We start from the raw sequence: 27,406 nt of genomic DNA on the forward strand, positions 1-27,406 counted from the left end.
CTTGGGCATATGTAGAACACATTTTTGTACCTGAATTATTATTTTTTAAATGTTTACAGGGAGAAAGCAAACCTATTTTATTGCGATGTAAAGGGCATTTATAAACCACATTCTCTGTGGATTTCTCCAGGTGATGAGGCACCCAGACCATGTGTCATCCAGTGTCTATCTGTGGGCTCATCATGAGAAGCTTGTCATTATCGACCAATCAGTGGCTTTTGTGGGTGGGATTGACCTTGCCTACGGAAGGTGGGATGACGATGAACACAGACTCACAGATGTGGGCAGTGTGAAGCGAGTCACCTCAGGACTGTCCATGGGCTCTCTCACAGTAAGTACCTGTCACCTCTGTGGGACAGCACAAAACTGACAGGCTTATCTAAACCCATATGAATAGCATGACTGACCCCGTGACGCAGAGGCAGCATCCAAGAGGTGCGAGGTGTGATGGACATACCCATTGTCCTGTACTAGCCTGCTCTACCTGCCTAACCCTGAACCTGGTCTCTTTCAGCTTCTCTCCCACAGGGAGAGAGCACAAGGTCGGTATAGCGGTTTAGCCTGATTTTCTATTCAAAGGAGGGATTTAATTTTCTTTTTGAGAGAAAGTGTTCATGAACAAAAATGTGTGACAGTCAGTACTTAGGTTAAATAAGAGTAAGAAGCCCATTCCAGGAAGCTTCCAGAGCTTGGTTTTTGTGCACTTCACTTATAAGAGTGTGTGCATTTGTTCTTAGCATTTTCCCATGTACGGGCACAAAAATCAGCAGATCAGTCTGGGGTCACTTAGAGTGAATTGGAGCAGGAAGTTAACTAATAACTTCTCAGAGTTCCTGCTAATCAAGAGCTGCCAGAACACTTGTTCTGGGTTTCAGCTCTGCACTGCCAAAGTGCAGTATCCTTATTGAAAGATGCCATGGGCTCTTCTTATACTTACTGATGGTTACGTTGTGCTGGCTTCTGAGGGTTGGGAGGAAGAGCAAGGTACTGCCTAGACACATGGGTTAGCTTTTCTCATCGAAGTGACCCAAGACTTGACAAGTGACATAAGGGAGGTGAGGCTGTTTGGCCACAGGTTAAGGAGTACAGTCCATGTACTGTACATGTAGCTGCTGAAGGTGTGGAGACCTGAGCTGGACTCCTGTTTATCACATTCCAACTGCAGTGAGGAAGCTCGGAGAAGACAAGCCCTCAAACCTCAAGGCCCTCCCCCAGTGACTCGCCTCCCCCAGCAAGGTTCCACCTCCTAAAGCCTTCCAAAACACTGCCACCAACTAAGTGTTCAAACAGCCTGTGGGGAACATTTCTTGTTCAAGCCACAACAATGGGTAACAAAGAATTGATTGGCAGAGGAAGTCAGTTCATCAGAGAAGTTATGTGGTTTAACAGTGGATTTAAATAGTGTAATTAGTGTGAGGTAAAAAGATCAGTGAATGAAATCTTGAGAATTTTAGCTAGGTGTGGTGGCACACACCTTTAATCTCAAAATGTGGGAGGTAGAAGCAGGTGGATCTCTGAGTTTGAGACCAGCCTGATCTACATAGAAAGTTCCAGGACAGCCAGGGTTATGTAGAGAGACTCTATCTCAAAAACAAGATAAAAACAGAAGAATTTGACTACAAATCTACCACCACCCCATGGCTGACCTGAGACTCTAGGGCGAGTTTGTTCTGAGGGAACCATTGTCTGTAAACCTCCTTCCAGCTCTACTGAAGTGTAAGCCCATTGCAGTGAACTTCACGCATTTTTTTAAATAACTTTCTCAGGCAGCAACAACAGAGTCTACGGAATCCTTAAACCTCAAGGATAAACATGAATCTCATACAAACGAGCCCATCATGGGGAGTGTAGATGAAACAGAAGGCAAGCTGAAAGGGATAGGAAAGGCCCGGAAATTCTCCAAGTTTAGTCTCTATCGACAACTGCACCGTCGTCGTCTGCACAACTCGGACAGCATCAGCAGCATCGACAGCGCCTCCAGTGAGTCACACCTTCGCTAGAATGTCTCTTAGCTGCTCTGTGATCCTCGCAGCCAGTCCTTGGCCTACCTGTTTTTAAAAATTCTGTGGTGGCATTCAGTGAGTAATGCCTAAAGATTGCCATGCCATCCTGTGTGACACTGTGCCACCTCTGGCACTGTTTGTATTTTGAGACAGGGTCTCATGTACCCTAGGCTGCTCTCAAACTCACTATGTGGTAGAGACTGATCTTGGGCTCCTGTCCATCTCACTCTGGATCACAGGCATGCACTGAGATGCCTGTTTTATAAGGTTCTGGGATTAAACCAAGGGCTCTGTGCATGTAAGCAAGCACACTACCAATTGAGCTCCATGTCTGGTTTCCTTTGCCTCATTTAAAGACATTTATTATCAATACAAAGAAGTCATAACTTTTGGTGGTCCCATAATGACTAAAGCTTTCTAAAATATGACACACTATAAAGGGAAAAGAAAAGCCTTAGGTGTACTTTATAAACTTTTTGTAGAAGAAATATACTTCTCTTTTCATCCAGAAATATATCAAGCTTGTATCAGTAGACATCAGATATTCTATATATTATGAATTGACTATTCTTTGCAAATCTTGCTTAGAGCTCTGTGATTTCCTATCACACTAGCTCTCATGGCTGTTTCTGTAGACCTGCTTGTTTTAAAAACGATTAAGCTTGCTTTCAAGTTTAGAAAATTTTATATAGATACATACATACATATATATGTATGTATGTAAAAGTTTCTTTGTAAAACAAAAAGAACTCTGAACTTTCTCCAGGTTACTTTAACCACTATAGAAGTCACCAGAATCTAATCCATGGTTTAAAGCCCCACTTGAAAGTCTTCCGTCCTTCCAGTGAGTCCCAGCAGGGGCTCGCTAGGCACAGTGCTGGTAAGTGACTTGCTAGTGTCAGAAACCCACAGGCTTCAGCTTCTGTTGCTTCCTGTGCTGCGTGTGCACAGTGAGTGTGTGTTCATAACGGCTTTCTGTTTAGTCTTCATGTCCCATGTTAGGTAGGACCTGCTCCATGTAAGTGCAAGCTCTGTGCTTCTGAGAACCTACACTCCAGTGGTGAAGAGAGGAAAACATGCTGAACAACCCTGTAGCACAAGGCATACACACACACACACACACACACACACACACACACACACACACACACGTGCAAGGCGGAAGGACTTCCTCTTGCTGACCCAGAGAGATGTTTCTAGTAGGGAGCTTGTCCGCTGGGTCTGACAGTGGCTTGAAGGGTAGGTGAGGAAAGGACAGGAAGTTTGAGGGGTAGTGGGGACAGGACAGGAAGTTTGAGGGGTAGGTGGGGACAGGAAGTTTGAGGGGTAGTGGGGACAGGAAGTTGGAGGGGTAGGTGGGGACAGGAAGTTGGAGGGGTAGGTGGGGACAGGAAGTTGGAGGGGTAGTGGGGACAGGAAGTTGGAGGGGTAGGTGGGGACAGGACAGGAAGTTTGAGGGGTAGGTGGGGACGGGACAGGAAGTTTGAGGGGTAGGTGGGGACGGGACAGGAAGTTTGAGGGGTAGGTGGGGACAGGATGGGAAGTTTGAGGGGTAGGTGGGGACAGGACAGGAAGTTTGAGGGGTAGGTGGGGACAGGAATTTTGAGGGGAAGGTGGGGACAGGAATTTTGAGGGGAAGGTGGGGACAGGATGGGAAGTTTGAGGGGTAGGTGGGGACGGGACAGGAAGTTTGAGGGGAAGGTGGGGACAGGATGGGAAGTTTCAGGGGTAGGTAAGGACAGGAAGTTTGAGGGGTAGGAGGGGACGGGGCAGGAAGTTTGAGGGGTAGGTGAGGACGGGAAGGTGTTTCAGGTAAAGGGAATAATCCCAGCAAAGGCCCTGAGATGGAAAAGACCAACATTTTACTGGTTAACAGGAAATGCCACTTTCGGCTAAGACGTGGTGACTGGTGTTAAGAAGACACACTTGGGGCACAGAGTCCCCCAGAAAGTGTGGAAAATACGACTTCATTTGTTGAAAAATCGTGAAGGTTTTGGTAGAGCTATCATGTTTTCCACAGGATGAGTTAGAAACTGTTGTCTGATACTTTTATGAGAAGAATTTATCAGGGCCTAAATTATGATGGGCATGGAGATGATTTGGCAACTCCTCTGACCTAAGGAAGAGGAATTACCACAATAAACCAGCAGCCGAGTGTTCAGCTGCTCCCACACTGCTCTGGGTGCTTGTAATGCCTGACAGGAATATTATCTCCTTGTCACAGATGAGACAACTTGACCTGGATGGCAAGAGACTCACTTGCCCAGTGTAGTCCCAGTTCATCAGCATCCTCGTGCTCAGTATTTACATGTGTAACTTAGCAGAAATGCAAGCACTCCGTCCATTTGACCTTGGCTCGATCCCAAGGCTAAGATTTTGTTCTGCTCGATTAGGCATTGGAGTCCAGCTGATAGACCGGGATGACTCTCCAGGGAAGCCGACTAGCAGGACCAGTAAGAGTGGCTCCACATTCTTTAGGAATCTAGCTTTTCCATTCTATGTGGTTATTTTTGTGTGTGTATATGAGTGTGCCTAGGTTATTATGGTGACTATGCAGAGGTCAGAGAGCAACTTGTAGGAGCTGGTCTTCTCTTTCCACTAAGAGGGGCCAAGGGAATGAACTCAGGTCTCCAGGCTTGCTAGCAAGCACCTTTATCTGCGGAGCTACTGCATGGACCTAGACACACAGCATTTTTTAAAATGCATTAACTATATGTAATGAACCAAAGCTCAGTCAGTGTAACTGTCAATCTTGTAAATTCTAACAATGTTGATACCCAATTAAAAGTAGAAAATGGGCTGGAGAGATGGCTCAGCCGTTAAAGGCTAGGCTCCCAACCAAAAATATAAAAATGGAAAACATTATGTGGGGACGTCTTAGTTACTTGACATAAGGCTAGTTCTCGATTGGCATGAGTTCTGTGTGCCCACCTCAATGTTCTGAGGTCTGGAAGCTTTAGGGTCACAAAGACAGGCACCTGCAGCTGTAAATATTAAGAAGCATTTTCAGTTAAGCAGGCCGGAGAGTGGCCATTCTGGTGTGTGTGTTTGCTGCTTTATAAGTGAGGTTCAAAATGGGATATGGAATGAAGTTGCTGAAGTGTCAAAGCTCTGCCCCTTGACAGTCAGTGGGGTGCACAGGGCAGGGGATGGGGAGCAAGTGGAACTGAGACACATTAGGCCAACCCTGGCTGAGGGTGTGAGGCCCACAGTGATGCTGCTGGGAAGTGTCCTTGACAAGCATTTACAGTCTCCTCCACTCCCTGACTGGAGACTGTGTTTATTTTAAGAGAAAAGGAGGAAGTAAACAACTCAAATTTTAGCCTCTGGGAATGATAAGGAAGTAGGGGGTTGGGTCATCCTTAATGAGACAGAGCAGCAATTAAAGCAGAAACTCACATTGTTCTTTAAAGATTTATTTTAACTTTAATTATGTGTATATTTGTGGTGGATGCAGGAAGCCAAACTTGGGTCCCCTGATATAACAGCATGCACTCCTAACTGAGCCAGCTCTCCAGCCCCCTTGCATGCTTAATTGAATAAATATGTACTGAGCACCTATGACATGCCAACCACAGTCCTAAGAACTATGGATGAAATTGAGGTAATAAGGATGTGTGTTGCATACACAGACTTGTAGTATATCAAGCAGTGATAATTATTATAGTGGAGACCAATGGTGTGAAAGCCGAGGGGTGAACTACTCTTCTTAAATAACCTGATTAAAGAATGATACTCTTATGGTTTGACTTTGAACTAGAGATCAAAAAGGAGAGGAGAGTAAGAAACTTTGGGGAGGTGTCCTAAGCAGGAGCAATGGCAAATTCCAAGAGCTCAAGGCAGGGGAGCGATTGGGATGTTCTAGAAATGTGGCTGGGAGATGGGAATGTTAGAAAAGCAGGAAGGTGGGGACTAGATGGATTATAAGCAGCTTTGTAGGCTACTGTAAGAATTTCATCTCTGGAAGTCAGTGGGTCGTGTTAATGTACAGATAGCCTCATGGAAGGGACTCCAGGATGCCTGGCCGTGCAGAGGCCAGTATGCAGGGTACAGGTGTGAGGGGTCCCTGCAGGTGTCCAGGCAGGGGAGTGAACTGCACAAAGAGATAAGCATGAAAACCAGGTCAGGCTGACTTTGTCAACCTGGATCAGACTCCGGGGAGTCTAAAAAGAGATGCTTTCTCTCCAGTATAATTTGGAAAAAAACGTTTCTTGATGGAATACAATCCCCTGTGCACAAAGAAGCATAATTACATTGAAACTCAACTCAGGGTACATGTCATTTCCTCCAAGAAGATGGGTTCTAGAGATAGGCTACCCGCACTAGCTTAAGGGCCTAAAGTTCTGGCCTGGTCTGGTCATACAGACAGCGTAGAGGTCATTTGGGCTGTTAGCCACCATCTGGTCCTGATTGTGTGAGTTTCGGGGAGCCTCTGGCTATAAGGGTCATTTAGATTCCTAGTCACCTCCAGTCTTAGTTGATAGGCCTGGCCTAACAGGTAACACAGATCACCCCACAGTTTATCACTCCCAACTCTCAGCTTCCTGGATGGAAGAACAGGTTTTTCATCTTTCTTACTGGAAAGACAATCCTGTATGCATAGTATTCCTGGTTTCTCTGGAAATCTGTGGGCGCAGGGCTTTCTTGCTGTGCTTCTAACACAGGCGAGATCACTAGGGTTTAAGCAGAAAGACTATATTAAACTTAATTCCTCTTTATGAGGTCAGTAACCATGGTAGATTCTGTAATAAGTATTTTAATTCAAAGAGCATTCAGCTGCCCTCATGGTTTTTTGTTTTTTGTTTTTTTGTTTTTTGTTTTTTGTTTTTTTTTGTTTTTTTTTTGCTTTGTTTTGTTTTTGTTTTTGAGACAGGGTTTCTCTGTGTAATAGCCCTGGCTGTCCTGGAACTCACTTTGTAGACCAGGCTGGCCTCAAACTCACAGCCTCAAGGATTTTTTTTTTTTTTTTTTTTTTGTCTTTTCAGAATTATGTTCTAAGGATGGTTCCAGGTTTCTATTGCTTTGCTTGACACTATTTTAAATACAGAATTTGATTCCTCTTATGCTTGGGAAGCATTTGCTGAGCTTTCCTTTGTAAGTAATACTGAGCAGATCAGTAAGCAGGATTTCACATTGATGGGGTGGTAATGTTAAGTTAAGGTTGTTCCAGACTCCTCTGGGCCTCAGTGCACTGGGTGCATAAGATGCCATGTTCCCTCAAGAAGCTTAGCTCAGGCAGGCATGTAGCTGCAGTCTCAGCATTTGGGGAACAGGGGCAGAGGACTGTGGCAAACCTGAGGCCAGCCTGGCTTCCACAGTGAGTTTGAAGCCAGCTAAGGCCAGATAGGTCTTGTCTGAAAACAAAACAAGACAAAAAAGAAAACCAGCTTATTGTCTGCTAGCTGATCATGAAATAGTTTGAACTATTTTACTGATTAGCACGGTGGTCAGCACTCTTGCTGTAGGTGAAACCTTCTTGACCAACTCAACACACTTGGAAATCTAGAAAGCTTGAAGACTGAACTTTTTCAAAAACACATAACTCATTCAGAACCTGGATTGGAACTACCCTCAGATATGAATATAGATTCAAAATGTAGGGCATTGAGAACGTAGTTCAGTGGTCGAGTGCTTTGCTTAGCACGCATGAGACCCTAACACTACAGAAGACTGGAAGGTAGAGACTGAAAAAGGAGAGAATAGTTGTTTCAGGATAATGTTCTATCTTAGGGCACATATTTGAAAATGAAAACTAAAAGAACTTATTTTCAGTTCTCAAACTTAAGTATGCAGTGGGACAAACCCACACAAGTCTACAAGAAACCCTGGAGTCAGACGTGGTCCAGAATCTAGAATGTGCTAGGATACAGAAAAGTGATATCATGTCTACAGGCTGTGTTACATGGCATTTCCACCAGGCTCTAGCAGTCCAGGGCATGTGAGCAAACTGCATATATACAGCCTGAGTGGAGACAATGCAATCAGGATAACTTCACGTCAGTTCAGGTCAGCTTCTGATAATACATGAACCGCGAACACACCATTGGGCTTTTAGAGTTTGGGAACTAGAGAGTTGTGATTAAGGATTCCTTTTGTTAGGTCTGGGATCACGAAATAATGGAGGACAGACCGCCAAAGTCTGTTAAATCAGGAGCAGACTTTATTCCAGGAAAAAAAAAAAAAAAAACAGAAAAAAGAAATCCCCGTGGGGCACAAAAGCTTATCAGCTAGCTGATACCACAGCCAGGGTTCGGGATTCTGAGGCTGTGTCAATGGAGGCGGGTTATGGCCCCCTTTTTATAGCAAGAAGTAAGCATTAGGCATGGACAAAAGAATTTTTACAATTCTGAAGAACTTTTAGAGACAAATTGCTTTTTAGGTTTTACAATTTTCCATTAACAAGGTTTTAGAGGGTTTCATCTAAATGATGTTTGTATATCCCAGCAGCCCTTCCTGACACAGTTAATTGATGATTGTACAAACCTGCAACTTTTCCTGACATAGCTGGGTCCCCAGAGTGGGAGGAATACGAAGCAATGCAAAGCAGGTTGTCATGGAGAACTCATTAAAAGTTAACTTTGGTTTCGGTAATGAGTGGTAGGGGGTTATCGAAAAATAGATAACCCCAGGGCTACAGAGGGCAATCTTTAGTTAAAAAAAAAATAACATTTGGGTTGCTGACACAGCTGCTCATCATAAAACACAAAGGGCCCAGTTAAAGGTTAATCCCCATTTGCTGGCAGAGCTGATGGCTGTCAGCTTCCATCTCTTAAGCTTATAACTTTTTATTCCTAGATTTCTATCTTATTCCTATATTTCTGGACCCTTCACTTTGTGTAGACTGGGCTGATGGAATCTATCTAGGTCAACTTATGGAGGCTCCAGTGAGTCAGGCTGAAATATTCTAATTCAAAAAATGCTGGCAAATACTATGGTGGGGTACAGCTGAAGTTTTCCTGTGTCCTGGTCAGTCAGCAGTCAGGACAAATCTCTCTCACCTGCCAGTCCTGCAGCCACTCAGACCCAAGTAAACACACAGAGGTTTATATTAATTATAACTGCATGGCCATGGCTCAAGCTTTTATCTAGCTAACGCTATATCTTAAATTAGCCCGAACCATTAATCTATGTATCACCACATGTTCCTTGGCTTTACCTGTGTGCCATTACATGCTGCTCCCTGGATGGCAGGCTGGCATCTCCTGACTCAGCCTTCTGCTTCCCAGAATTCTCCTTGTCTGTTTATCCTGCCTATACTTTCTGCCTCAGTACTGACCAATCAGCGTTTTATTTATCAACCAGAGCAATACAGTCACAGCATACAGAACATCCCACTGCAGTGTGTGTTGGGGGGGGGGGGGGTGATCAAAGGTAAAGATTTTTTGAAGGATATACTTGATGTAAAGGGATCCAACTAGGTTGTGTTAATGTGCTCAAGACTGAGGTAGATGGAAATTTCCAGAAGAATGATTGGAATGTCCTTATGGTTTCAGAAGTGGTGATGGGAGGAAGATAGCTGGGCAGAGTAGTGGAGAGCAGCACAGGGGTCTGAGAGGCTGGAACTGAGTCACCCATGGAGGGACTGATGCTACAGGATGCTGGCAATTTTAGTGCTAGGTGTGACAAAAAGAGGTGGCCACAGCAGGCCTGGAGACTCCTGGCAAGAACAGAAGATGCCTTTGTGCAGACTTCAGCTGCTGACAGACAAGGGTGCAGAGAATTGGCACGGGGCACCAAGGAGAAGAGACACAACTGTGATGATGTCATTCAGAAGCTAGACATGGTGCTGGTGTGCCTGCTCACAGCTGTCCGTGTGTGCACGGCTGCCTCTGTATGTTGTGAGGAGGACTGTTGTCTATTGGAATAGTTGAGCCTTGGCGAGAAACAAAGGCATTTTGAATTCAGTTACTGTCAGGGTCATTTTCTGAGACTAGAAATTTACTTTCATTTTGTTTTTCAAATGATAACCACCTATCATAATATTTCAACAAGTGTATGGGTGTCTGTGTTAGAATCTTAGCTTCATTTCTCAAGTTGATGAAAATAAGTTATATGTATATGTACATTTGCAATCACCACACACAACTAATACTGTATCTCAAACTTAATAGTTACGTTTGGTTTCTTATTTTCCTACAGTGTGGGGGTAGGGCTGTACCCATGCACATGTGGCATGGCAGGCCTGTGGAGACTAGAGAACAACTTGGGGGAGTCAGTTCTTTCACCGTGTGAGCCCTGGGATTGATTCAGGGCCCCAGGCTCAGTTGTCTACACAGCCAGCTCTCTGTTTCTGTGTTTCGTAAGTTTGGATTGACTCATCATTTATTTTATATTCTCATTCTCTGCCCCTCCTTACTTACCTTACTCTCTCAAGTTTCCCTCCTCAACAATAACCGTGCTTGCTATGAAGAGCCTGCAGGGCAGTCCGGGGCCCACATACGCTCTTCCTTTCAGGTGTGAACAGCAGGAAAGCCTTTGGCTGGGAGAGGACTATAGAGGTCTGCTTCAAGCATTAGTTGCTTTTGTTGACATTGACACTTTAAACCATTTTTTATTCAGCATACTTAGCAACCTTTGGAAAGTTAATTATTAATTTTGAGATAGAATATTAGGTGTGTGGTGACTGAATCAAAGTATTTGTTCTGCAAACATTTATTAATTACTTCTTGGATGCTGGGAGCTACAGCAGATGGTGAAGGGATATGGTGCCAACTCTGAGGAGGGATATCCACTCAGCATTGTATGCAGTTGCATGGCCTGGTCAAAGGCCTGGGGAGGGCATTTCTGGACAGGACAACATCAGTGCTGGTGATGCCACTCCCTGAAGGGGTCTGTTCTGTCTCTCTTGAGGGTAGGATGATGTGGCCTATAATGAATGACTAAGAGATCAGGCCAAAGGGAGGGAAGAACATTGTACACAGAATGGGTAACACGCAAACTGCACATAGGCAAGGCGGATCAGCCTGTAAAACACAGTGAAAAATACCGCATGTTAATGCCTGGGGCTAAGCGAAGGGAAGACAGGGAAGAAAAAGACAGATGGTGGCCGGCTTGGGAGAAACTCCTACCTACACTAATCCCTGAGCACTTGAACCACCTGTAGACGGGAGGTGATTCTATAGAGGTTTTCAACAACTTCGCATTTCACAAAGACAGTTCTGGGGTGATACAGGAGTGGTAATGTGTGGAAGCCAGAAGAGCTCTCACTGGCCTCTTCAAGTGGTACTATTATTATTCATTCAGCAATCATTCTTGCACCCCACGCCTGCCTGTCTAATGCCTCTTTTGTGCCTAGTACTACATTTGTGGTTTCTGTTCGGCTTCTCCCCTGCTTCGTTGTCTTTATGACTGACACATCTCTGAAACTTTCCCATGGCTTAACTCGAGGTGTCGGGGTTCTTAAGCAGAGTGGTCTGCTGGCTCATTGTGGGACACTGCTGGAAACTGCTGTGTTAGTGCCCCGAGTGTGAGTGTCCATCTGTTCTATCTCTGTGGATGGTGTCTGTGATTTTAGGAGTATAGAATGTTAGACTGAAAGATCTCAGCTGCCATCCAGGGCAAATCATACTCTTTATGAGGAAGGCTGTAAGACCCCCAAATGTAGAAGCATGGTGTCTATAGCTAATTCTGGGGCTGGAACATTGACTCCTATAAGTATGAGACTCATGATTTTTGAGATGAGAAAGGCATGAATATCCACCATATGGGTAAGGGAAGAGGTGGCCTGGCTCCTGTTGCCTCTGTCTATTGTGCCCCCATCCTCACCTGGCTGTAGTGTTCTTGTGGCGCCCCACCCAGGGAATTCTTTCTTTACTCTAGTAAAGGTCTAGTCTCCCTGACCCGGCAGGCTTTGAGAATAAGCTACTCAATTGCTAAGAACATTAACTTCCATGGCTTAAGGACGACTCTCGTGAGAGCCTCGGGAGGGTTGGAACACTACTTCAGCCCACAGTCCCTGATCAAATGGACACAGGCTGTCCTAGTGACAGGAACAGGAAGAAAAGTGAGGGTGTGTGGAGTGTTTAGTAGGGGATCAGGATGACCTTCTTCAGGGCCAACCCAACTCTCAGTCTCTGAGCCAATCTTGCAATGTTCACAGACACTGGCTCCATCCGAAGTGTGCAGACAGGTGTGGGAGAGCTCCATGGCGAGACCAGGTTTTGGCATGGGAAAGATTACTGCAATTTTGTCTTCAAGGACTGGGTTCAACTGGACAAGCCTTTTGCTGGTGAGTATCGGGAAAGGGTGGCTGCAGGCTCTGTTGTGTTTTTCACTCTGGGGCATCTCAGCGAGTATGCATGTGCACAATGCCACTGCCTTCTGTTTTGTTTTAGGTTTTTATTTGCATTTATTGACCATATGTACATATTTGGACAAGTATATGAAGTACTTTGGACCTACCCACCCCCATTTCCTCCCTCCCATTCCCATTGGCCCCCTTTCTTTTCCCAACTAGAAACCCTTCTACTTCTGATGGTCCAGTGAGTTTAATTAGGTTTGCATGGTTAGGGGTCACTTACAGGAGAACAAGTGACTCACAAGTGGCTACACCACTGAAGAAAATGTCATTCCCTCCCTGGCTGCCATTAACTACCTGTAGATACTCGATGAGGAGCCAGGGCCTGATGGCTGTTTATTTTTGTCTTTGAGGTTTTGGTTAAAATTTGGAGATCTGATTTGGTCATACCTATATGAGCTTTTTGTTGTAATGGTAAGAAAAAAAAAAAACCATAAAACTTAAAATTTCCCACAGGTATATTTTAGGGTAATAAACTGAAATTTTCCACTGGAGGGTAGCCTTGTTTGGGTCATGTTCTTTTGTATTTATTTTCTCTGTCTTCTTTTATTAGAGGATGTATTAAGATATAATGATTGTGCTTATATGTCTAAGATGTGGCCAGTATGGTGTTATATATATATATATATATATACAACATATCCTGTTATTACTTCCACTGATCAAAAAGAAAATCCTACCAAGCATGCAGGCTTAGATTATTGTACCAATTCACATCTTGCCTTGTCTGTAGATTAATATTGAGTATATATTAGGGTTAGTGGAAGGGGGTAGGTGACTGAATCTCTTGATTGAAGATCTGTGTTTGCCTTGAGCATGACTATGTTGTATCTTGGTTGAAGTCAGAGTGTTTTTGTCCCTTGGCGTTGAACTTAGTGATGTGTTCTTGCCTGGTGGCCCTGGGCAGATTTCATTGACAGGTACTCCATGCCCCGGATGCCTTGGCATGATATTGGTTCTGTGGTCCATGGGAAGGCAGCTCGTGATGTGGCTCGTCACTTTATCCAGCGCTGGAACTTCACGAAGGTACCAATGTTGTTAGGACTTGGCCCACATTGGTCCCTGGCTGAGGAGAAGCTCAGAGGGTTGGCAGGAAAGGACTGCCATGGCCACATCTGTGACACCATCTATTGCTGGAGATATCGTTGTCATAGTGCTTCCGAGCACTGCAAAAAAGGAAACTATCTTTTGGAGAAATATGACAGACAACTGGGATGTGAAGGGATAAATGTGGCAATCACATCCTGTGAATTGAAGCCCTAGAACCCTATAAACGGAAGTGTCAAGTATTTGCAGAGACAGGACCAGTAGGCATGTAGACAGCTATTATAGGGTCTGCGGGGCTGGTTTAGATGAGAGGCTCGGATCCTGTGCTGGCCTTGCGCTGCCACACGACTGTGGAGCTGGCTCTGAGCAGGATAAGCCAGAGCCATGCCTTTTCTCCAGATGGAAGCTACCAAGCAAGACCCTAACATGCAGAAAGAAATTCAGCCTTGTCATTGGTGCTGTTAAGGCCCCCTACATTAACTTAAATAATGACGTTGTCTGCTCTGATAACCTGGAAAAGGGACCTAGTTGAATTACTTCCATGAAAAACTTAGGGTATTAGTTTACTTACCATTCATGTGAAAGTTACCAAAAAAAAAAAAAAAAAAAAAAAAATCAGCGCAGTATTTTAAATTCAAGTTTGGAGGGGATGCCTGAGTAAGCAAAGCAACATTACTATTTATTTATTATTTATTTATTTATTTATTTATTTATTTATTTATTTATTTAAATTTTTCAAGACAGAGTTTCTCTGTGTAGTCTTGGCTGTCCTGGAACTAGCTCTGCAGATCAGGCTGGCCTTGAACTCACAGAGATCCCCCTGTCTCTGCCTCCTGAATGCTGGGACTAAAGGTGTGTACCACCAAATCTACCGTATTGTCAAAAATGAAAATATTGCTCGTATTTACAGTTGGATGTTTTCTATGCTCCCACACCCTGATCCTGGGAGGATTAATTAACAACACAACACTCAACAGTATTTTTAGGAATAAAATCTTTTCCCAGAAAAAGTATTTCCACACCACTTCTAATGGTTCAAATACAGCCATAATTAGTTAAAATGCTAATTAATGGAACTAAAAACATTGTTTTTGAGTCGGGTTTCCTATGTTGCCCACCTTGGCCCGGACCTCACAGTATTTCTCCTGCTTTAGCATCCAGAGTTATAGACTGACTGGTGAGCTCTGAATTTCTGAATAATATGAATCAAATCATGATCCTTAGTCCTAGTTTACTGTGAAGTTGTTTAAAATGAAGTCATGCCTAATTGCTATGGTAAGCATTTATTTACAAGATAGTAAGACAAAATAAGAATTTCACTTCTGCAATTCTATATCACTGTAACTGTGGATTACATCTAATTTTCTCCCACAATATAAAAGAATGTGTGCCTGCCACAAAGGTAAAAGAGACAGGAGACACAGAAAACAAAGACAGCTTCCAGCTTTTAACTTAGAAACATCCGTTTATAATTATTTTGGTTCCAAGGAACCTACATTTCTTTTCTCTTCCAAGTGAGGAATAATGGATCTCTTTCCTCATTTGTAACTTTTTTGAATTTGCCTTTTCTATTTCAGATTATGAAGCCAAAATACCGCTCCCTTTCTTACCCTTTCCTGCTCCCCAAATCACAAGCCACTGCACACGAGCTGAGGTATCAGGTACCTGAGGCAGTCCCCACCAGAGTGCAGGTGAGTGAAGGGCTGCTGGGTAATGTCCTTGTGACTGGACTAATTGTCTGCCTCCATGGCTTCGGACTTCTCAATAAGCATTTTTCTGAGGCATGCCTAAGTGGATCTTTGAAAATTCAGTGTTGTATTTACTCTTAGTGAATTCAATTGCCCGTCTTTCTAAAACTCATGCGTTATGTCTAATAAATGCATGTCCTCATAAAGGCTGCAGTGCAGGCTTAGCTGCTCCTGTAATCCCTTGAGGGGTTCCCATAATTCCTTGAGAGGTGACCACAGCAACACATATACAGTAAACCTGAGGCTGGGGCGGGGGCTGCTTAAGCACCAGGGATGAGGCTGAAACTTGGAGTCTAGGAAGGGAGTTCTCATTCAATAGAATTTTAGTGCTTAATTAACCAAATACCTTTTAGAGGGCCTTTTAAAAGAGTAGGAAGTTCTTTAATAGAGTCATAAGATTTTTCAGCTTCCATTCCAACCTCTCAAATTACAAACAAGTAAACTCATGACGAGTGGGACTCTGAGGCTTATCCAGGGCCACCCACTACCATGGATCCAAGCTCTGGCTCAGTTGTACACAGCTGGGTCCCTTTATCAATGACTTCTCCCTTGTCTTGAAGTTATTCAGGGACAGAATGAGGATAGGCCACCTTTGGCTTTGCCTTTGTAACATCAAAATCATTTCCGCCAAAGCCCAGTACCCTGCTTGCTATTCATGTCTCCAGTGGATTGACCTAATTCAGACAGGGATTCTAGTGACCAGGCTTTTATAAATGAAGTGTCTAAATCTATTCCTTTGCGCTATGTGCAAGCACAGGCATGTGCCTACCAAAAGTAAAATCACAACAGAGACAAACTAATACAGTAAAAAGAACAAACCAGGGCAGAGGAGACAGCTCAGTTGGTAAAGTGCTTGCCACATGAGAGGAGGCTCAGAGTGTGTAAAGAAGCTGAGCATAGGGAGTGTGCTTGTCATCCTAGCACTGGGGAAATGGGGACATAGGATCCGGGACTCACTGGCCAGCCAACCTAGTGAGCCCCAGGCCAGAGATGCTGTCTCCAAAAATTTAGGTGGCTAGCTCAAAAGCAATAATACCCAGGCTTATCCTGTGGCCTCCACGTGGATCACATGTATGTGCATGTGTACCCACCCACACAACGGCAACCCACCTAACCACATGCAAACAGACAAAGGAAGAAAACAAATAGGACAAACTTGAGAAAAGCTCCTGTAGTTGATGTGTGCTCATCCCAGTTTACAGAGATATTAAGGCCTTAAATTTGGAAGCACAGAGAGCTATACACTTGCATATAGTTGATGAATACTTTAATTTATTCTGTGTAGATGAGAGCTTACTCATTCTAGAAGATGAAACAAGGATGCTGGTATTAAGAGAAGATCAGGATTTAAGATTTGAACTTGCAGCCAGGTGGTGGTGGCGCACACCTTTAATCCCAGCATTAGGGAGGCAGAGCCAGGTGGATCTCTGTGAGTTCGAGGCCAGCCTGGTTTACAGAGGGAGATCCAGGACAGGCACCAAAACTATAGAGAAACCCTGTCTCGAAAAAAACAACAACAACAAAAAATTGAACTTGCACTAAAATTGGGGGTCATCTTACTGAAGCTAGCTTCTGTTAAATATTGGTCAAAAATGCCTTGTTGATCAGCTGTCGAGATGGCAGGTGATGGAAGGGAGTGCCTGCTGCCACAGCTGATGGTTTGAGTTGGACTCCTGCAGGCTCTTCTCTGATCTTCATGCCTTCCTGTGCACACACACACACACACACACACACACACACACACACACACACACGCACTCACACAAGTAATAGATATATATCTGAGACATTTTAGCCCACTGCTGCCACCATGTTTAAATACCATATGTCTTATATAAGCATATGTTTAAGCACCATCTGTTTATACTCTAAGCCATCATTTGCATCCTGAGAGGAGGGGATACAGTTTTTGCTGCCTCTGGAAACATTGTTTGCTGGGAAGAAACAGTAGAAAATTCTTTAGGTAACTCACCTGAATGCCCTAAGAGCTTGCTAACAAGGAGGGACAGAGCTGGTTCTTGTGCCCGGGAATGAGACCGCCTGCTGTAAACCACTGTCCTTGGAGAGGGTAATGTAGCTAGCTAGTAGTGTAAGGCCAGAAGAGGGGTCTGAAGATAACGGTCAGTGAGCTTGAACTTGCCTACCACCAGTGAAGATTAACCTATGACAGCTTTCCTAAACTGATAAGGATTTCACAGACAATGGGTTTCCAAGGCTTCTTCACTAACAAAAAACAAAACAACAAAAAAGCAGTGCCTTCCTTAATGCTAATATGTCAAGGAGCCACTGGAGGGCTTGTGTGCCATGGGGCCATTTTCAAAGTTTATGGGACAGATTTCTCATTTTATTTTTTCTCATCTGCTTCTTTCTGACTCCACTGGAGCTTGAGGCTCACAGGTATGAAGGGCTTTCCAGTGAAAGCCCGGGCAGTGAAGTCGCTGGAAGTACTAATGCCACAATGGGGCTAAGCTCAGAATGAAGGCAGGGATGGGACCGAGGAAAGACACAGACACACTAAAAACGAGGGGCAACACACTGAAATGGAGGAAAATTAGCTAAACGTCATTGACGGCATCTCTAGAGAGGGATGTGACTGTGTCATGCTTGATGGGCCAGTGTGTGAGTTGAGGTCACCATGGAGAAATGCTCCCACAGCTCCATGGGATGTCTGTTCTATGTGACTGAGTGGCCAGGAGAAAGAGGTGAAAAAGTGACTGAGTATTTCTAGAAACACAGGACAATCAATGTGTTAGAAAACCATCAAGTCAGGAAACTCAGTGTCCTGGTGCCATAGTGCGTGAGGCCTTAGTGGGTCATCCCCCGCACCTGGGGCCTCTTCCTCACTGGAAGTCTTATGAAGTGTGTGAGTCAGATCTTCTCCCTTCAGGCCCCAAAGAGACTCCTTCACTCAACATCTTTAATAAATGAAGGGTTGCTGTACTGCATTAATTACCTTTTATTGACTCCATCTGATGTAGCTCAGAGCCCACATAAAGTTCAAATGCCTACATACCCTGACTTTTAAAGGAGTTAGAATTATGTTTATTATGAAATAGAAGCCACTGTTACAATTTGTGACCAGATAATTAAACTCGTCTTGGTGGATCTTGGAGAAAAAATAAAAATATGAAAATGAATTGCAACGTTGTGGGTACAGCTGGTCACAGGGTTAGCTGTCAGACAGCGGTTACTGAAATCCCAAGGATACCAAAGTAGAAGAACAGTCAGTGCTCCTAACAGCTGAGTCATCTCTCCAACCCCCCAAACCTAATAGTTTTATAATTAACTTTTTACCCTCTCAGTCCCTAAACCTAGGGTTACTTCCTGGCTACCTGAAGTTAAGGCCATGAGGGGAGAGAATGAGTTGTTCTTTAAGGAGTCCACATTAGGATCCGGGCCCTACCTTAGGATCAGGACAACTCACTGCTCAGTCCTTTCTCAACCCTTGTACCTAGGGCTAGGGCTACAACCCTGCTGGCTGATGCCTAATATGCCTGAAGCCTTGGGTTTGGTCCTCAGCATCTCATAAGACTCAGAGTATAAGTTCATGCTGTAATCCAAGGCAGGAAGATAAGAAATGCATGCTTATCCTTGGGTACATAGCAAGCTCAAGGCTGACCTGGGATATATAAGACCAGTCTCAAAAAAGACATATATTTAATTTTGTGTCCTTTTTCTTATAGTGCCCTCCCCCGATTTAGAATGCATAAGATCTAGAGAAATCTGGGGTTCCACTGGTTTTCAGCTAAACAGCTGTGGTTCTGAAAACAGCTGTGGCTGCAGCAGGAAGCTAGGAAAGCCTAGGGTAGCAGACGCTCAGAATGTCTCACCTTGTGTTGTTTCTCCTTCGGCCTGATGCTTGTTACTCCGCCCTTCACCTCCTGTCCACTCACTGTGAGCAGCCATCTTTCCAGAGCTTGTTTTTCCAGAGCCATGGCTGTTTGAAGCTTAGGGGCTGAGAGCAGGGATCTAGGCCACTCTTGATTTTTTTTTGTGTGTGTGCTTATCTGTTTCCGTGAAATATTGGGGATTGAACTTAGGTCCTTGGACACGGGAGACCAGAATTCTACCACTTCTTATCTCATTTCCCAGAGAATCAGAAGGACAAGGAAGTAGATGCTTGGCTTCCGTGTTCCGAGAATTCATTGTCATCTTTTCCAGACTTTCACTCTCTTCTGCCATATGACAGTAGCCAAATGGGCTGTTGTCCCGTATCTTGGGGAATTTAGTAAACTTTACCCTTGTGTTTATTGGATTGTAGCCTGAACTGGCTTTGAACTTGCTATATAGTTGAAGATGACTTTGAATTTCTGATCCTCCTGCCTCCACTACCAGAGAGCTGGGATCACAGGGGGCATCATCACTCCCAGTTAATGTGGCTCTGGAGACAGAGCTCAGGGCTCTGCACAGCAGGCAATCAGTACCCTTTACTGAGGTTTTAGAGCACAGTTTATTTAATAACACAACTTAGAGGCCTCTTCTTACATGCAAATCAGCATTATGCTATTGACTATGAAGAGGTGGGGTCTGGAGTCAAGCTCTGCTGCTTGCTAGCTGTGAACCTTGGGGAAAGTGCTTCACTTCTCTGTACACATTTTCTTCTTTTGTAAATCAGGGCTAACAACACTGTCCATCCCTCCATAGGACCAGTAGTGGGTAGTGATGAGTAGAAAAACTAGTACATACAAAGCTCTGGAAGGGTGCCATGGGGCTGTGTGTGGCTCAGTTGGTAGAGTTCTTACCTGGCATTCATTAAGTCCTGGGGTTTGATCCAGAACACTACACAATCCCTAAAGAAAACTGACTTTCTCTCTCCCAAAAACCATCAACTGCCAATATCCCCTTAGCTTTGTGACTGCCACATCCCCATGCCTGGATGCTGTCTGGCCTTGGTCTTATACATGTAGTTACAGCCACTGGGGGTTCACATACACAACTGCTTCTGTGTGTGGAGAAGACACTGATACAGATGTCTTTTAGGACTGAGCACTCCACAGCCCTCATCCTGTGCACATTGATCAGAAGGGCTATCTACTCCAGTATATGGCCCTACACCCATGCATATACTGGCAGCACTAAGTGGACACAGTGGGTCTCAAAAAATACCACATGAAATTGGGAGGCAATAGTGTAGATAGGGAAGGGACTGGAGGGAGAGAATGAGGAATGGACTTGATCAAAACATAATACCTGTGTATATTAAATTCTCCAACAATGAAACAAACACAGCATGGTGGTGCACACCTGTAATCTCAGCACTAGGGAAGTAGAAGCAGAAGGAACAGAAGTTCAAGCTCATCCTTGTCTACCTGATGAGTTTGAATCCAGCCCGTGGTACATGAAACCCTGTCTTAAAACACAAAGCAAAAGAAACAAAGATCCATCACTGGGCAAACTCCTCTGGGTTCTGTCAGTGCCGGCTCTTGACGCTCTCTCCACCCAGTGCTTCTCACCCTTCCTCGGGCTGTGGCCCTGTCATATCGTTCCTCATGGTGTGGTCACCCCCAACCTTAAAATTATTTCTGTTGTTACTTGTAACTGTAATATTGCTACTGTTGTGAACAATAATGTAAATATCTGGTATGTGGGATATATGATACCCCTGGTAGTGTATCAGAATGGTTTTTCAACTCTCAAAGGGATCATAACCCACAAGTTGAGAACCATTGCTCTGGTGTTTCAAAAGTTTTCAAGGAAGAAGTTGACTTTGGAATCATTAGAAGGGTTCTAAGCCAAAATCCTTATGTCTTTTATTTGTTGAAATGGAGAAAAAGAATATTTGACATGGTAAAGTAATTAATTAGGAAAATTCATTGTAAATGGATGTTTCCTGTCCTGACCACCTAGTCCTAAATAACTCAGAGGCTGAATATGAATTATAAATGATCGACTGATAGCTCAGGCTTGTTACTAGCTAACTCTTACACTTAAATTAACCCATATTTCTATTTATGCTTTGTCACATGGCTTATTGTTTGTTTCCTCATTTTTTACATGTCCTGCTTGCTCGGCAGCTAGCTGGTGTCTCTCCTCACTCCACCTGCCTTCTTCCCATCATCCTTAGTTTGGCTTTCCTGCCTAACTTCCTGCCCAGCTACTGGCCTGTCAGCTTTTTATTAACCAATGAGAGTAATGCACATTCCATAGTGTAGAAAAGGATTGTTCCACAGAAATTCATAATTAGCCTTTATTCATCTGCGGAACGGAATCCATTTTTTTTTTTTTTTTTTTTTTTGAGACAGGGTTTCTCTGTGTAGCTTTGCGCCTTTCCTGGAACTCACTTGGTAGACCAGGCTGGCCTCGAACTCACAGAGATCTGCCTGCCTCTCCCTCCCGAGTGCTGGGATTAAAGGCGTGCGCCACCACCGCCTGGCAACCCAGCTATTTGTTAATATGAAAACCTTTGCACACTCTTCCACAGAGGAAGCTCATGAGGTTAATGAGGCTCATAAGGCCATGAGGGGAGAGAATGAGTTGTTCTTTAAGGAGTCCACATTAGGATCCGGGCCCTACCTTAGGATCAGGACAACTCACTGCTCAGTCCTTTCTCCACCCTTGTACCTATATATAAGACCCAGTCTCAAAAAAGATATATATTTAATTTTGTGTCCTTTTTCTTATAGGGCCCTCCCCCGATTTAGAATGCATAAGATCTAGACAGCATCCTAGCATGTGGATGTGGTGGTCACAAAGCTAAGGGGATATTGGCAGTTGATGGCTTCTGGGAGAGAAAGGTACAAGGAGAGTGGACTGCACCTTGTAGAATGGAGACCCATAGGCACTGTCACTTCTGAGAAAGTCACCCAGATCTGAGAACTAACTCCAGCAGCTTCTATCAACTCCTTTGTGTGGTTCTCTTTAGTGCTGAGAATTCTAGGATCCTTTCCAGGACACTCAGAATACACAGCAGAGAAAGGCAGGTAGACCTAGGAGAAAGCCCATAGGTATGCTGGGACTGCCTGCTCACAGAGGATAAAAAGATCTTGTTCTCTCTCTAAATAAATAGATTGCTCTCATTGCTGTTTGAGATGCAATAAGACAGGGGTTGCTTGGCATCCTTAAGTGCATGTCAGCACCACTGATCCTTTATTATTATTATTATTATTATTATTATTATTATTATTATTATTATTAAATTGGGCAGCTTATCATTGAAACCATCTTTTAGACAATCATGCTGAAATCCCTACATAGATGGAGACAAATACCTCCTGCTTATAGGAAGAGGAGAAGGAGAGAAGGGGGAGGAGAAAAGAGATGGAAAAGAAAGTTTATAGGCAAGTAAATGACATCCAAATTATACTGCTGGAAAGTTATTCCCACGGTTGGGCTAACTGCCAAATTACACTCAATGAATGCATTTAGAGAACAGAAAATGATTTTTATTGCAGATGGGTGCAAGAGCAAAGCAGGAAAGGGGGTGTTAGGATCTGAGCATAACACTGATGCTTGGTCTCCACCTGTCGATGCTATCTGAAGAGGTGCTGGAAACTGGGTGCTGGGTTCCTGCTGGAGGAGGTGCTCACTGGGGGCATTCCTGGGCAGTTATACCTTGTCCCTGAGCCTTCCTCTGTGTCTGCTTTCTGGATGCCACAAGGTGAGCAGCTTTGCTTTTCCACGGGCTCCCTGCCCCGTGCTCTGCTGCACCATGGCCCAGAAACAATAGAGCTGGTCTGCCTAGACTAAAACCTGTGAAACCATAAACTGGTGTCAGAACTTTTCCTTCCTTTCACTCATCCTTACGGGTATCTTGGTCACAGCTAAGAGAAAGCGGCTGTGCGCACTTATACGGATGTGAATTCACTGAACTCATGGAGTTGTTTTTCCATTTACAGGCTAGGTTTTCATGGATCACCATGTGTGAACATGGGTCTTGGTCAGCAGTAGCTGCTACTGATCAAGGAAGTTTTACTCCATGGCTAGCACTCGGGACTTTTTGTTGATTCCTTATTTATTTTCAACAATGTATGAGAAGTACTTCTGCCCAGTCCCTGTCTTTGCAGATAATGGAACTAAAGTTTGGTAGTTTGAAACAAGAGTAAATGATACCGACATGGTGGTGCTGGCACTAAAGAGGCTGAGGCATGAGGATGCCCACCAGTTCAAGACCACCATTGGCTATAGAATGAAACCCTGTCTCTCAAGACCAAACAAACAGCCTGCATGGGTCAGTGGGAGTGGACCTTGATTCCCTGCAGTCTGGTTCCAGCTCTGAGGTTTTAAGTGCTAAAGGTGGACACTTTCCTGTATGTCCTAGGGACTGTAGCCACAGAAGCCCCAGCAAGGTGACAATGCTTCATCTGTCACAACCTTTAGGACCATCTCCTATTGCCTGTCTTTCTTTTGTGTCTGTTTGGTTCCCCAAAGCAGCCAACCATACATATCTGCTCCCACCCCATCCTTACCCAACCATACATATCTACTCCCACCCCATCCTTACCCAACCATACATCTGCTCCCACCCCATCCTTACCCAACCATACATCTGCTCCCACCCCATCCTTACCCAACCATACATATCTACTCCCACCCCATCCTTACCCAACCATACATCTGCTCCCACCCCATCCTTACCCCAAATGTCTCTCTCCTTGAGTCTCCTTTTTAAAACACTATACTTTCTTTCTCTCCTTCAGCCTCAAGACTGCCTTCTTCCTTTGGCTCTGGTAAAAAGCTTAGCCAATTGAGCAGCAGGCCCTCAAACACAGGGGTTGTTAGAGGGAGCTTGAAAAGGAGGCAGAGGCCTAGGTCAATGGCTTTACTTCCTTGACTGTGGTTGTTTTTAGCCCACACTGGAAGAGCAAGGCTGTCTTGGGAGCACTTCCTTTTCTCTTCGGACTCTGCCACTTGGGGGCATCCTCAGGAATGGATGCCAGCCTCACCTGAGGGACAGGCGCGCTCATGTGCATGCACACACACACTTTTATCTTAAGCAATCTTTGTCCATAATTCACTCGGAAACTTAGGGAAGTAACAAGGAATTAAAACATATATTATATTAATTACATTATATGTGTGTGTGTGTGTGTGTGTATATGTGTGTGTGTGTGTGTATATGTGTGTGTGTGTGTATGTGTGTGTGTGTGTGTGTGCATGTGTGTGTGTGTATATGTGTGTGTGTGTATGTGTGTGTATATGTGTGTATGTGTGTATGTGTGTGTGTGTGTGTGTGTGTGTGTATGTGTGTGTGTATGTGTGTGTGTATGTGTATGTGTGTGTGTGTGTGTGTACATACACATCCACACTGAGTTTACACTCTGGTGAAAAAGCAGAAAGAACTTGGTGCAGCACTAGGAATGTCCTGAAAGTTTTCCTGCAGGAGATGTTCCTGTTCTTTGTGTATTCCTCTTAGGCCCATCATATGGGAGGGGAAGGGCTGTGGTTAATGAGGAGGCTATTTTTAGTTTAAAAAATAGGACACTATGCAAAGGAAAATTTCCAGTCCTAGTTATGATTTTGTCACAAAACCATCAAGTCAGATTTATGCCATTTTCATGTTGTGTATTCAAATTTGAGGTCAGAAAAGTGTAGGCTAGATTTTATTTCCAGAACATTTGGGGTATTATTTTGCATATGAGGGGATGGCCACAAGGCTTGTGTCTATTACATTGTTTCAAAAATTGAAACATGAGACAAGCTGGGAAGCCAATGAAACAAAAAGAGGTGAATGATTCTTAAATACAAAACAAACAGAAATGCACCAGCACATGCTTGGTGTTCTTGACTAATAATAGAACTTTCTAGACCATCAAAGATGGAGAGCAATTACGATGCTTTTCTACAACTTCAGGATTCCAAAGGCAGACGTATAGCAGGGCCAAAAGGAAATTAGTTTCAATTGCTCTTGTGGCAAGAGGCAAATTTTAACTAATTAGAAGGGTAAATGACTAGTAATCCCAAGTGATTTTTTTTTTCTTTTGCCTCTCTTGCTTAAAATCTAACTTTCAAGCTTGCCCCTGATGATGACTGTTCTTTTTTTTTTTTTTTTTTTGAGACAGGTTTTCTCTGTGTAGTTTTGGTGCCTGTCCTGGATCTTGTTCTATAGACCTGGCTGGCCTCAAACTCACAGAGATCCACCTGGCTCTGCCTCCAAGTGTTGGGATTAAAGGCGCGTGCCACCGCCGCCTGGCTATGATGACTGTTCTTAATGAAATGACTTTGCACTGTGAGGAAAGGCTTGAATGTAGCCAATGGGATTCATTACCACCCATGAGCCCTCAGGAGTTATGTTATAAGCATTTTGAGACCCTTCACTTTGGCATATGGTCTGTCCCATACAATGCGTTGTGTTTTCTGGGCATACAGCTTGACTTTAAACATTTAAATGCCTCTGATGGTAACCTGTCCTTCATGGAAAATGGCAGCTATCTGACCTCCCCTTTCACTCCTCCCCCCCTTCCTCTTTTTCTACTTCTGTGAGACAGGGTCTCCTGTAGTCCAGGCTTGTCTTAATCTCACTGTGTAGCCCAGGATGACTTGAACTTCTGAGCCTCCTGCCTCTACTCTCCAAATGCTGGGCTCACAGGTGTGTGCCAGTGACATCTGGTTTATGGTGCTAGGAATGGCAAACAGGGCTTTGTGTATGCTAGGCAAACACTCTCCCAACTGCTACATGCTCAGGCCTCTGATGATTCTTCTGTGATGATATGCAGTTTCTTATAAAATCCAAGTTGTATATACTAAGTAAATGTCATACTGCAACAGTTAAAATCCTGGAAGGATTATCAAGTGAAGGTCATTTAGTCTTGGGAAGGCCAAGGGATGCCTCCAGTGTTCCCCTGCCTCTTCTCCCCCTGCCCCCCCCCCGCAGCCATGCACAGCCATGGTCTGCTCTGTATCATCTCTCATCTGCCATAGCTCAAATGCACCTGGTAATGCTGTCGTCGTCGTTAGTCAACAGTTGCATCCTGTCTACTAGGTATGAGTCTTGCTGATATACACGTCATGGTCATTAATCTCTGCCCTGCAACAGGGTCTTTGACCTGTAGCAAGTGCAGCTGAAGGACTGACATAGGGAAGGAGGACAAGTTAGGTGTGGTGACCTGAATAAGTCTTGAAATATTCCTAGTGGAGCCACAACTTAAGTCTTCAAGTTTTGAATGAAAATGATCCTGGATGGAAGCATGCTGTTTTAGTTTGCTTTTCTATGCTATGGCCAAAAAGAAACTGTGAGAAAAGGGTTTATTACATCTTACAGGTTTCAGTCCATCATCTAGGGAAGCCAAACATGAACTGAAGCAGGGAGCATGGGGAAACACAGCTTACTGGCTTGCTCCCTGCCTCCCATTCACACCTTTTTAATACAGCCCAGGCCCACATGCCTAGCCCATTGCCCACAGCAAGCCTGATCCTCCTACATCAAGTAGAAATCAAGAAAATGCCCTAGAGACTTGCCCACAGGCCAGTGTGACGAGGTAGTTGTTCAGCTGAGGTTCATTCTTCCCAGCTGTGACAAATGGACAAGATTGGCTGTCACAAGGGTATTTTCTGAGTGTCTCTAACACTCCCTTGTGCCACTTGGGACTTGAGCCACTGTAGACATTGGTTTAGAAGGGAAAGGAGCGACTGCGTCATAACAAATGACGTCATCTCTGTTGTCTGATGTTCGCTCGTTGCTGATTGCTGTCTTGCAGCTGCTCCGATCTGCTGCTGATTGGTCTGCTGGGATAAAGCACCACGAGGAGTCAATCCACACTGCCTACACCTATGTGATAGAGAACAGTAAACACTACATCTACATTGAAGTAAGTACGCCAGCAAGTCAGTTACGCCGCCTGCCCTAAGTTCCTAGTGCTGTGACAAATACATGACCCAGAGCAGTTTGGGGGAAGGAAAGAGTTTATTTAGTTTACATTTCCATGTCACAGTTCTTCATTGAGAGAAGTCAGGGCAGGAAGTTAAGCAGGGCAGGAACTTGGAGGCAGGAACCAAAGAGACCATGGAGGAATCTGGCTTACTTCCCAGGGCTGGTTCAGCCTCCTTTCTTACACTACCTGTGACTACCTGCCCAGGGTTGGCAATGTGCCAGTGCCCCATTGAAGGACTGGATGTTCCCGTATCAATCATCAATCAGGAAAATGCTCCACAGAATTACTTGCCTATGAGCAATCTAATGCAGACATTTTCTCAATTTAGGTTCATCTTCCTAGACAACTTTAGTTTGTGTTGAGTTGACGAAAAACTAAGCAGGACACCAACTATCATCTAAGACTGTAGGGACCCCAGTTCAGGAGTCCTTATTAATAAGCACAAGTTGAGTTATGAAGGATTCCAGGGAAATACTGATTGAAGTCATTTGTATTTCCATCTCC

General features: G+C 44.3%; 1 protein-coding gene across 7 annotated transcripts in view; it reads left to right on the top strand.

Moving 5' to 3' along the window:
* Positions 1 to 27,406, top strand: part of Pld1 (phospholipase D1) — a 223,393-nt gene that overhangs the window by 145,090 nt on the left and 50,897 nt on the right. For 5 of the 7 annotated variants that reach the window (XM_036190361.1, XM_036190357.1, XM_036190356.1 and 2 more), the window contains 7 exons: positions 131 to 331; positions 1,767 to 1,980; positions 2,770 to 2,883; positions 12,103 to 12,231; positions 13,208 to 13,326; positions 14,925 to 15,038; positions 26,729 to 26,839. In XM_036190361.1, the coding sequence (XP_036046254.1) occupies positions 131 to 331; positions 1,767 to 1,980; positions 2,770 to 2,883; positions 12,103 to 12,231; positions 13,208 to 13,326; positions 14,925 to 15,038; positions 26,729 to 26,839 (1,002 nt within the window). The remainder of the gene's footprint in view (positions 1 to 130; positions 332 to 1,766; positions 1,981 to 2,769; positions 2,884 to 12,102; positions 12,232 to 13,207; positions 13,327 to 14,924; positions 15,039 to 26,728; positions 26,840 to 27,406) is intronic. The other 2 variants (XM_036190362.1, XM_036190359.1) reach the window with 1 other exon arrangement.

Source organism: Onychomys torridus, chromosome 6 (genome assembly GCF_903995425.1).
Source record: "Onychomys torridus chromosome 6, mOncTor1.1, whole genome shotgun sequence".
NCBI lineage: Eukaryota > Metazoa > Chordata > Mammalia > Rodentia > Cricetidae > Onychomys > Onychomys torridus.